The sequence below is a fragment of the Mustela putorius genome, unplaced genomic scaffold, assembly GCF_011764305.1.
Source record: "Mustela putorius furo isolate JIRA1106 unplaced genomic scaffold, ASM1176430v1.1 tig00003834_pilon_pilon_pilon, whole genome shotgun sequence".
NCBI lineage: Eukaryota > Metazoa > Chordata > Mammalia > Carnivora > Mustelidae > Mustela > Mustela putorius.
In genome coordinates, this window is record NW_025421987.1 from 44,726,060 (window position 1) to 44,738,544 (window position 12,485).

At 36.5% G+C, this 12,485-nt stretch overlaps 1 protein-coding gene across 3 annotated transcripts in view; it reads right to left on the bottom strand.

Annotated features, from left to right (window-relative positions):
• Nucleotides 1–12,485, bottom strand: part of GSK3B (glycogen synthase kinase 3 beta) — a 214,735-nt gene that overhangs the window by 139,638 nt on the left and 62,612 nt on the right. For all 3 annotated transcript variants that reach the window (XM_004772792.3, XM_004772791.3, XM_013046044.2), the window contains exon 2: nt 3,086–3,279. In XM_004772792.3, the coding sequence (XP_004772849.1) occupies nt 3,086–3,279 (194 nt within the window). The remainder of the gene's footprint in view (nt 1–3,085; nt 3,280–12,485) is intronic.

Here is a 12,485-nt window from a genome sequence, read left to right on the forward strand (position 1 = left end):
GATTAAAACAATGAATATGAAAAGGTTTTTCACAGCAGCACCCCTAGAGATTATAAAATATTGAAAAGAAATTAAATATCCATATATTGAAGAATGGTTGAATGAACTCTGGAATACTATGCAACTGGATGAGAAATATCTCTGAATTTATATGCAATGACGTCTAAAAAATATAGGTAAGAGAAAAGGCAAACTACAAAAGAGTATCCCTAATATATTATCTTTTATGTTAAAAAGAAGCCAAGAAAATTACATTTAATTGCTCATTTGTGTTAAAGAAACCCAGAAAAAATGAACCAAAACACAATTAGACTGGCTATCTACAGTGAGTGAACGGAAACATGACAGAGGGAACAGAGAGTACATGACATTTGTATATTTCTGGTCTTTGCAACCATATTAGTGTGTTTCACAGCCTGAAAATATATTTTTTTTCTTTTTTTTTTAAAGAGAGAGATCACAAGTAGGCAGAGAAGCAGGCAGAGAGAGAGGAGGAAGCAGGTTCCCCGCTGAGCTGAGATCCCGATGTGGGGCTCGATCCCAAGACCCTGAGACCATGACCTGAGCTGAAGGCAGAGGCTTAACCCACTGAGCCACCCAGGTGCCCCAATAATTTTTTTTTTTTAAAGTCAAGTAAGAACAGGGATAATATTCTAAGAAGGGATACATACAGAAACAAATGAACCAAACTGTATTTCAAAGGAATTACTTAATCACACCAAAAGAAATAAATTTAAAACAGAATCTGTTCAGAATCTGTTAGTGGTGATAAAATATTTAGTAAAGCACTCTGCAGTCAGAATGTGTGGATTCAAACACTTGCCTAACTTTCCACTTGCTAACTGTCTGACCCTGGGCAAGTTAATTTATAATCTCTGTGCGTAGATTTTCTTATCCAAATAATAACAGTACCAATCTCACAAAACTAATGATAAGGCTCAAAATCTTAGTAAATCACTAAGCATGTAACAAGAATTTGGTAAGCATTTGCTATTATTACCTACTAATAAAAACAAAACAAAACAAAAACCCAAAATACTGAATGTGTGGGCACCCAGGATACACATAATAAAAATGGAGTCTTTGGGGGCACCTGGGTGGCTCAGTTGTTAAGCATCTGCTTTTGGCTCAGGTAATGATCCCAGGGTCCTGGGATCGAGCCCCACGTGGCCTCCCTGCTCAGCGGGAAGCCTGCTTCCCCCACTCTCACTCCCCCTGTTTCTGTTCCCTCTCTCAGTCAAATAAATGAATAAAATCTTAGGGGAAAAAAAGGAGTCTTTGTCATGAAAAAATTTGGAATTTCCTAGTCTATGGACAGTAAGTGTTCAAGGAATTTACAACAATATCCACAAGGCTCGCTGGAATAATGTGAGAAATTTCATAAAGGAGCAATCTGACAAGGGTCTTTATACTTGCACAAGATTTAGATTAGCAAGAGAATGGGAGTGATAAAGGAAGCTAAATAAAAGCAAAGAAGCCATAAAGACCAATATATTTCAAGGATAGTAGCACAGAAGATTTGGAAACCTATCTAGAGATAAGGCAAGACTATGGAAGTTCCTGAACATACTACTGAACTGGGCAGGCTTTTTTTCCTAGACTATGAGGAACCATAGAAGAATTGTGTGTAGCGAAAACAATATGACCAAACTGAACTGTGGGGTTATTCTCGTGCTGGTATGTGGAAGATCAGAAGTAGAGTCTTACTCGTGGGTAAGCCAAATAATGGCAAGGGACTGACTAGAATAGTAGTGATGAAAAAGGGAAAGAAGTCACCGATCATCAAGGCAGTGAGGAGGGAAAAAAAAAAATCAATGAAGTTTGATAACAACTAGATATGAGGTATGAGAGAATAGAAAAGTCTGAATGACAAGGTGAATGACAACATCATTAGAAGGAAAAAGCAAAAAGGAATGGGAACCAACAGAAAGGATTTCCACTGGGTCTTAAACTCAGGTCAGTCTTAGGTAAGAAGCCTTGCCAATTTGAGATAACAAATCAAGATCCAATGGGCATTTGGCAACAGGGGCCTAGTACTTACAAGAGTAAGATCTGAAGACAAAAGGTATAAGAATTTTTTTCTTAAAAAAACAAAAAAAAAAAACTCTTTAGAATATTTGAGACATTCTAGAGCTAGTAGACTGTGCCTTTTCAGAGGAGTGATCATCTCATTTATCTTTATAGCCCTTCAAATTTGGCATAGTTGCTAGCACAGGGGTGACTATCAGCAAAACATTACTTAAGTGGGAGAAGTAGAGAAGGGAACAGAGCTGTGTGGTTTGTTAACAGCAGAGTCTACTTTAGAGCCCAGGTCTCCTGACTCTCAACTATAGACCATAAAAAAAGAGATGACCTCTGAACATTCATGCATAGGATCCCCTAGAGAGCAAGTGTAAGAAATGAAAATAAACTAAACTGTGGGAATGGCTGGTTTAGGTGGATGAAAGACATAAGAAAATAGCAAAGAAAATTCAGAGTTATTTAGGAAAAAATAAATGATAGTTGTCACATCACAGATTCAAAAGAAATTTTAAGAAAGGAAGTACAGTCAATTGTTCAAATAAGCAAACACCACAGGTAGTGTTTCTCTGTTCTCCTATACCAGTGAGATCCAGGTCACTTTTTAGAAGTATAAATTGAGAAATTTTAATCTACTTTCACAACATTTTAACATCACGTATCCCTCAGCAGTGCTTCAAATATATTGTGCTCTTTAGTAAATTTTATCTCTATAAAATAGAAAAAAGGAAATAAAGTCTCAGGGTACCTAGGTAGCTCAATCATTAAGCATCTGCCTTCAGCTCAGGTCATGATCCCAGGGTTCTGGGATCAAGCCCTGTGTCGAGCTTTCTGCTCAGTGGAAAACCTGCTTCTCCCACCCCTACTCCCCGTGTTCTGTGTTCTCTCTCATTCTCTGTAAAATAAACAAACAAACAAATAAATAAATAAATAAATAAATGAAAGAAAGAAAAGAAAAAAAGTCTCTATAATAAATTTGCACTTGAAGCGAAAAGAAATGAATGAAAAAAATACTCATTTATATCTATTGATAGCAACAAAATACATGAAATACCAAAGGTCTTACCTTAAATCTCTTGTCCTGCAATACTTTCTTGATGGCAACCAGTTCTCCTGAATCACAAAGTTTGGCTTGATATACCACACCAAATGACCCATTCCCAATCACTTTAGTGTCTGTATAGCTGACTTCTTGTGGCCTGTCTGGACCCTGCCCAGGAGTTGCCACCACTGTGGTCACCTTGCTGCCATCCTTGTCTCCTAAAAGAAGGAAGAGATAGAAAAATAAGAATTGTAAAGAACTAATTCATAAAAAACAGAGAAAATTGCTTAACTATACAAAGTAAACTACATTCTTTATTACAAATTATTATTTTTTTATTTTTATTTTTCTTTAAAGATTGATTTTTTTTATTTGAGAGAGAGAGAGAATGAAAGGGAGCATGAGAGGAGAGAGGTCAGAGAGAGAAGCAGACTCCCCGCTGAGCAGGGAGCCCGCTGTGGGACTCCATCCCGGGACTCCAGGATCATGACCTGAGCTGAAGGCAGTTGCTTAACCAACTGAGCCACCCAGGCGCCCCTACTACAAATTACTTTTAAATGCTCATCTTAGTTTATCATATAGAATTATTTCAACTATTTGTTTCAATTATAATTAATTTTTTTAACCACAATTTATTCAGTCATTGTGTAGACAAGGCATCATGCTTAGCTTATATATATGACTCCATTTAATAAAAACAACAACCCCATGAGGTATATAGTACTGTTCCCATACAAAATTAATGGCAAGAATGTTAAATTTGGCCAAAGTCAAAAGTCAAATGGTGGATCCACTGGGGTTTAAATCTTTATCCATCCAACTCTATAGCCCCTAGTTCTTTTCTCAAGTCTTCCTTATTTTACTCAAAAATAAAATAGGTGCAGCTAAAAATACCTAAATATGTTGACTACATTCAGACCACTCTGCCTTTAGGAAGGGAAGGCTTTGAGTTTTTGCTTCTCTGCCATCTTATTTCTTTTTAAGAAAATAGAATACTTCTCAGAGAAAGGTTAGATGGGGTAAGAGATGTAAAAGATAAAAGAAAACCAAACCCATTCTGAATTAAATCTCATCTGTAAGTAGTTCACTGACGTTCTGTGGTCTCTGCCCACTCAATGGCTCTTGCCTTACCTTTTGTACTTTTCCTCCCCTCCCAGTAATAATCCAGAGTCTCCTCAATTCAAGCTCAAGAGCCACCTCCTATTTGACCAGGCAGAGTTCACAATCATCTTATTCTCCAAACTCTTAAACTATTCTAAACCATACTATGCTACCTAGAACCTGATTATAAAAAGCTTTAAATTGTTCTTTCAGTGATTTCAGAATACATACAGATTTTAGTAAGTACTATCATTGTGAAGTAGCAATTATGATTTGTGCTTTTTCCTCTCTTCCCTGAGAAATCTAAACCCGATTCTCAGTACCTATAAGTCCTTAGACTCAGACTAAACTGCACTTTTTCCTTTTTTTCCTCTTCTACTCTTCCATTATATCATTTTTATGATGCTAACTGAATTCATCTAACCTAATAAAAGAAAAAATAATGCAGTTTCTCACTCCAGATACCAAGCCAAGATTATGAAGTATTCATTTGTAACTCACATATAAAAGAATGAAAAATATAATAATCTCTTTTTCCAATGGTTTCAATTTTTCCCCAATATAAAATTACCAGGTAAATGAATATTCAAATGTTACTGGCATATTTACCCAAAGTGTAAAATTATTTTAGTTCACAGAGGTACTAATATAGACGAAAACCAATATACAATATCTGTGACTGATTAATTCTCCTACTTATAAGGCAGCCTTCATGACAGACACAAAAGCAATGAAAGATTCCTACTTTAAGACCTAGGTGAATTACAGGCAATCTATATTATATATAATAGCATGACTGACTACCTTAAATATGTATGGTTTTGGTTCCAAGGTATAACACCCAACAGGTATGACAGCACAAATCCAACATCACTTGAAGAAAGATAACTCAAATCTTGTCAACACCATCACTGTTATTCATAACAGTATTATATGTACTTGAAATGCATGCAAATCCCAGCAGAAGCCCACACATATACAGCAGTTCTCAATGCTTTCAAATGATCTCTTCACTTTTCACTTCCTAGTAAGATAAATCTCAAATATTTTATAAGACCCAGTTAAATCAAATCTCAGTTCTAAATCATCATGCTCAACTCCCCAAATATTCCATATTACCATCATTTCTGAGTATGTTAATGTTAATTACAACTTTTCAGGTTGACTATAAACTTTACTATACATTATTTTCTTCTTCATTTGTAAAATAAACCTAGCTCTACTTGTATTATATAACATTCCTCTAAAGACAGAATCATAGTCTTCTAAACTTAAACTCTAAATGAAGAGCTCTAAAAATGGTTGAATTCAGAAAGAATAAAATCCAAGGTATTGAATATATTTTATCATCCAACTGCCCAAAGAAAATAAAAAACAAAATTGATTTCAACAGTCTGACTCTTCCCTAGAACATCCAAGTCAAAAGCATATCACCAAAAAGTATATTATCTCAAGAACTATTAATAATTCCACTGAACAAGTTACTTATAAAATCTCACAGGTTTAATTTACAAAACAGAGCATCATTTTTTTTTTAATTAAAGTAACAGATTTTAAGAATGGCTGCTGCATTTCACAATTTTAATTGAAAACAAAAGCTGAGGTGTAAACAAAAACTACGCTTTTCTACTGTATAACCATATTTCAATAAAGAAAACAGTAGCCACAGCTTTGAACTTGCTTCTATAAAAGAACTTAATATAAGCATATATAAACATTCCACACTTGCCTCCTCAGACTGTGTTTCTAAAGGAACTATAGCATTTCAGAAACAGGACTCCGAGAACCAGCTATGAAAGGTACCCTGGGTGGCTCAGTGGGTTAAGCCGCTGCCTTCGGCTCGGGTCATGATCTCAGGGTCCTGGGATCGAGTCCCGCATCAGGCTCTCTGCTCAGTGGGGAGCCTGCTTCCCTCTCTCTCTCTCTGCCTGCCTCTCTGCCTACTTGTGATCTCTGTCTGTCAAATAAATAAATAAAATCTTTAAAAAAAAAAAGAAAGAAAGGTACCCATCGGAAGCCTGAGATTTGAAATCTCTTCAACCTCGACTATTAAGTCTAGGGAATGTCTAAACATCTAAGTGTACTTTTTCTTATATCTAAATTATAATGCATAAATGAAATAATTCTGCAAAAATATTAAAGTGGGGTAGAAAGATAAATAGGTCCTACAGATGCTATCACTAGAAGGCACTCTTAATATTTCCCAATTTAGGGACGCCTTGGTGGCTCAGTGGGTTAAAGCCTCTGGCCTTCGGCTCATGATCCCAGGGTCTCTGCTCAGCAGGGAGCCTGCTTCCCTTCCTCTCTCTGCCTGCCTCTGCCTACTTGTGATCTGTCAAATAAATAAATAAAATCTTAAAAAAAAAAAAAAGACTTCTTAATTTAAAACTGCAAATGAATTTGGCCAAGGATCAATCCTTTCACCCTCTTACACACCTAGTTAAAAAGGTAGACTTAACTATCTTAGCAGAAATTAAAGACATTCTATTCTCTTTTGAGCAGTTCAGAAATTGCTGAGAACTCTTACAGGCTATATTTTCTTCCAATATGAAATCCCTAAGTATACTAGGAACAATGGTTCTCAGGCTTTCTCCTTCAAGCATTCTTGAATTTTTATTCAGAAATTATCAAGCTCTTCAGACTGCTTCATCATAGAACTGAAATAGCAGAGCTGTAAAGAATGGCAAGATAACACTGGGGATGACTTGGCATGAGCATTAGCACATGGGACAGTCAGCAGCTAGTGTGCCAAGGAAAAGCATGTCACTATCTGGCATTGTAGTTTGCCGACTTAGCAATAAAACAGCTGTATAAAATTTCACTGTATAAAGAACCATCCAATTCATTGTTTCATCTACTCTCATAAAAAAATGCAGGAAGACATTACATTACTATGCAAATGAGGAAAGTAAAATTAAGAGTTTAACTTGTCCAATATCATAAAGTTTTAAGTAAAAAGAACTCCTCACTTGCCTCATACTGCCTCTGCTATATTTTACAACCTTCCTAATACAGCTGAAAAAACATAACTTCATATATTATTGCCCCCCCAAGAAGCAAATATTTCTGAAAATATAATGTGAAAAGATCAGCTCTGAAGCAGTAAGAAATAAGACAATAAATGATAATCTGTTATAGTTTCCAGGCCTCAACCATTCACTTACTAATAGCTAAAGAGCTATTTCCAAAAATACTTTGGTAACCTTAGATTTTGGAACTTATCCCAAAGCAAAAGCATATGGAAAACAAAAATGTAAAATAATCGATTTTGTGATGTTCAAACAATTTAACATCTGCTACTAGAAACTGTATAATTTTGTATCTTAGCAACAAAGCATTATAAGCAACAGGCCAAAATCCTCATGAAAAGCTGGAAATCAACAAATCTCATTAAAAAAAACAAAAATAACAACAACAACAAACAACACTAAATTTTCCAGAACACATGATACAGTGGGTCTTATACCAATTACAACAAAACTGTCTCCTTAAAAAACACCACTGTCTTACAGCTCAGCTCCAGGAGGCCCTGTCTCCTACCAGAGGACTCCTGGGATTCTCTATTACAATTAAAATTTACTCAGGAAATATAAATTTCCTATTATAATTAGAAAATAATATTAAATCTTAAATATATAAACAATAGACTCCTTATAAGCAACAGAAAGATGACATGAACAACAGAATAACCACTTTCTACTGAAGGTGTTAAACATAGAATATAATTTTTTAAAAGCCTTAGGCATATCCTAAAATAATATGTGTGAGCTAGTACCCAATCTCTCAAACAGGGGTCTGTACCTTGTAAGCAACACCTTGTGGTTAGACTTTTTAAATCTTCTGAAGTCACTCCTCAAACCAATTCACCTTGAGAGGAACAAATGTTACAGTGTAACACTGACCACACCCGAAGTGTGGCATGAGCATCCCAAAACCAAGAGGCCACTTCAAGCATGTTTAAATACTTAGAAGGTATCTAACACTGACATTCTAATTTTATATGAATGATAAATCTCACTCATACTTTAGCCATTTGATTTGGGTTTCTTAAGATTTAGAGTTAAGGAAAAGCAACAACTACAACACTTTTTAACTATGAGGCTTGTAGAGATGTTAAGCCACACTACTGACACAAACTGAACAAAGTCAATAATGACTGTCTAAATATCCTCCTTTAACTCAAAAATAACCTCTCCACTTAAAAATAATAGAGAGTTAAAAGTCTGTAACAAAAGCACAGAGAAACCCGCACGCCACTGTGACTATAAGGAAGATATGACGTATTGTTAAGAAGTTTTTTGTTGTTGGTGTGCCTGGGTGGCTCAGTGGGTTAAATCCTCTGCCTTCAGCTCAGGTTGTGATCCCAGGGTCTCTGCTCAGCAGGGAGCCTGTTTCTTCCTCTCTCTGTCTGCCTCTCTGCAATAAGCAGAATCATATAAATAATAAGCAATAAGCAAAATCATATAAAAAGTAAGGAACTGAGGTCCACATAATGAAAGGTGGACAAATTAAAAAATAAATTTATTCTTGGCATGAAATAGGGACTCTACTTTATGACCCGGAAGCTCTAGTAAGAGTGAATCTGCTCACAACCTTGGAGCAAAACTTGGTAGAAAGGAATGTCAATCAAGCCCCACAATCAGCCAAATCAACCCCAATGATCAATAGCATGATAAAAAATGTAAGGCAATTTCTATGAAATCTTCATAAGATAAAAATCTTTCTGTAGAGCCTTTTCCCTTAGACACCATTCATCTCCACATGATTCTATGTAAAGGGCTGGGAAAAATAAAACAAACTAAAGAATTACTAAATTTCCTTTAAGGATAGGAAGAGTAAACAAAAGGGAAGGCAGGGAAAACAAAATGGACAGATGTCACACATGGACTGACTTTTGGAACTTTCCCTATATGCCACTTCTAGACATAGAAAGGAAAACCGGGTGGCAAAGGATAAAGATCAGGGAAAAAAAAAAAGGACTACAGACTCAACAGTACGATAACACCGCATTTTAACCACAGAGATTATACCTACCAATGGGATTAGTAAGCATCAATTCTGAAAGACCATAAAATTCCCCTTAAGAAAAAAAAATTCAGTCAAGTTTTTGTGCTAGAGGCATAATGGTATTATACAGGACTGCTCTGTGATCTTATCAAGGTTTGAATCACATATTCTACCACTTAATATCTATAAAATGGAGATAGCTGCTACTTCATAGGGCTATTGTAATGATTACATAACGGAAGTGAAGCATTTTAAGTGCATGCCCCCACAGAGAGTGCTCAATAAATTACAGTTTCTCTGAACTTTGAATTTTTGGCCATGGAAATAGGAAAAAAAAAAAAAACACATTCCTTTGCCCTGCTATGCTCTTTCAACACTCAATACATGCCCTACTAAAGTACTTATCACAACATTCTATAATTATTAAGAGCCTGAGCCCCTCACTTGACTAAGGAGATCTTAGGAAAGCCAAACATTATCTGAATCATTCCCATTTCCCTAGTGCTTATTAGCACAGGGTTCAGAACAACGCACGTGCTCAGCAAAGGTTTACGTTGAATTTATGTAGAATTACTCAAGCACAATTGTTAGGATTTGGGAACTATTTCATCCTAAACATTATTAAGCAGTGTGCTGACTTCTTATGCTTGCCATTGAACAGACACAAATCCCCAGGGATAAGGTATATAGAATGGTTTTACCAGCAGTAAAACAGAATGTGGAGTGCTTACTGGACATATGGTTAACAACATGCAGCCAAAACAAATAGCCCAATTTGCCCCATGTGTATTTATTTACAAGTAGGAGAATTAGTCTGTTTCATAACCATTTTCCAAATAATTCTGGTTTCTCTGAAGCATCAATATGCAGCAATGGATAAGAACTCTGAGATATGAAGTTAACCTTCAGGAATAGGGGAGACTTCTGAGGTCTGAAGTTCAATTTTTATCAACTTATATGTAAGTATATTCTTTTTTTAAAGAACTATCTATTTATTTCAGGGGGGGATGGGTGCACATGCGTGAGCAAGGGCGAAGGACAGAGGGAGAAGGAGCGAGAGAATCTCTAGCAGACTCCCCAATGAATATGGAGCCCAGCCCAGGGCTTGATCCCACCACTCTGAGATCATAACCCAAGCCAAAATCAAGAGTCAGATACTCAACCAACTGAACCACCCAGACACCCTTATATGTAAGTATATTTTGAGTACCGTTTTACAGTTTGTAAGAATCACTCACAGCAGACAGAAGAATCACCTGGGAGAATTTACTGAAAACTAAGAATTTCACCGCTAGAGAGACTCAGCAGGTGTGCAATGGGGCTCAGAAAACTGCATTTTTAATAACCATGCCCAGTAATTCTTTCTTTAAAAATATTTAATTGAGAGAGAGAGAGAGAGAGAGAGAGAGAGAGGGGTGGGGCACAAGTTGGAGGAACAAGGAGAGGGAGAGAGAACCCTCAAGCATACTCCACACTGAGTGCAGAGAGGGACATGGCCAGATCTCAAGACCCTGAGATCATGACCTGAGCCGAACTAAGAGTCAGATGCATAAATGACTGTGCCACTCAGGCACTTCATCCACCCCCCCTAATTCTTTTTCTTCACCCCCCCTCCCCAATTTTTAAGGCAGTTCCAGCCACCATACTGTGAGAAAGAACCATAATACCATTTAACCCCTTGTGACATACTCATGATGAACATTTAACAAACGGAAGAAGCTAAGATGTTCAAAAAAGGTTGGTAATTCACGCAAAGTAACTCCCTTCAACAAACTGTACCCATAGGATTCAGAACTTTTAAAACCTATACCCTACTACATTACTTTGCTTTAAGACCACGGTATAAAAAAAATACACAGGAGTTGAGGTCCTAAAATCAAATTTTTATTTTCACCAAAACTGAATATTTCAAATACTGTACAGAAGATTCTAACACAAGTATCTGTTAGATAGGTAAGTTCTAATTCAAAGTCAAAGTTCTAGTTCAAAATATCCATATTCCCTTTGAATTAATTTTAACTGACTCAATTTTTTATAGTCTCTTAAAGAACAAGTTTTACTTTAAACCAAACAAACCAAAAACCAGAATGAACCCTGCTAATTTTCAACAGCCTGTATTTATTATTTTACTTAAGAACCATGAACTAGAATCAAGCATATTTTTCATTTTTTCTAACTCCAGTGAATTGGAATAAAATCAAACCAAATGCAAAATGAATAAACATTTCACTTGGTCTTAAGCCCTCACTTGAAACAATATCAAAATGCATTTTAGAAATAGGTTTATTTCCTGTGAAAGTCCAAAAGGCTTTTGCAGTATGTATGTAAAGAGCTTCAGATTTTAGGATTTACATTCGAATATTTTAAGTTTTGGGGCATCTGGGTGGCAAAGTCAACTAAGCGTCTGCCTTTGGCTCAAGTCTTGATTCCCATGAGCTGGGGTTGAGCCCAGTGTCTAGTGTCAGGCTCCACGCTCAGTGGGAAGTCTGCTTCTCCCTCTCCTTCTCCCCACCTCCCCCCTGTGCTCTAGCACGCCCATGCCCTCTCTCTTTCTCTTAAATAAATAAAATCTTTAAAAAAAAAAAAAAAGAATCTTTAAGTTTTAAACATATTTACCTGTTTGGTTTACAAACTGCCCAATTTGGGGGTTGAGGGGAGTAGGCAGTATATTTAAATTTTATTAATGAGGAAGTCTTCCATATTACCAAAAGAAACAGTTTATCATATATGGATGGAAAGACTAAACAGCAAATGCTTAGATAAAAGAAACAAATAATTACTTTAAAAAACACAATGACTGGGGCACCTGGGTGGCTCAGTGAGTTAAGCCTCTGCCTTCTGCTCAGGTCATGATCTCAGGGTCCTGAGGTCCAGCCACGCGTCAGGCTCTCTGCTCAGCAGGGAGCCTGCTTCCCTCTCTCTCTCTCTGCCTGGCTCTCTGCCTACTTGTGATCTCTCTCTCTCTCTCTCTCTCTGTCAAATAAATAAATAATCTTAAAAAACAAAAATAAAAACAAAAACACAATGACTCACTGATCCAGTGGTCACACTTCTAGCAACTTCAGTCTTAAATAGCAACAAATCGAAAAGAAAGCCAGAAAACAAGCTCCAATAGGCTGATATATTTTATTCTAGTCTTTAAGTGAGTGCAATATTAAAATCAACACTCTACAATGTTTTTAGTGAACTAGGCCTGTTTTCAGCCTACCACACACACCCTTCATCCTCAATACTGCCTTGGGACAACCCAAATCCGTGCAGTGTAACAGCTTGCAAAGTCTTACTTTCCTCTGAACTATGCACCAAGGTCATCCGT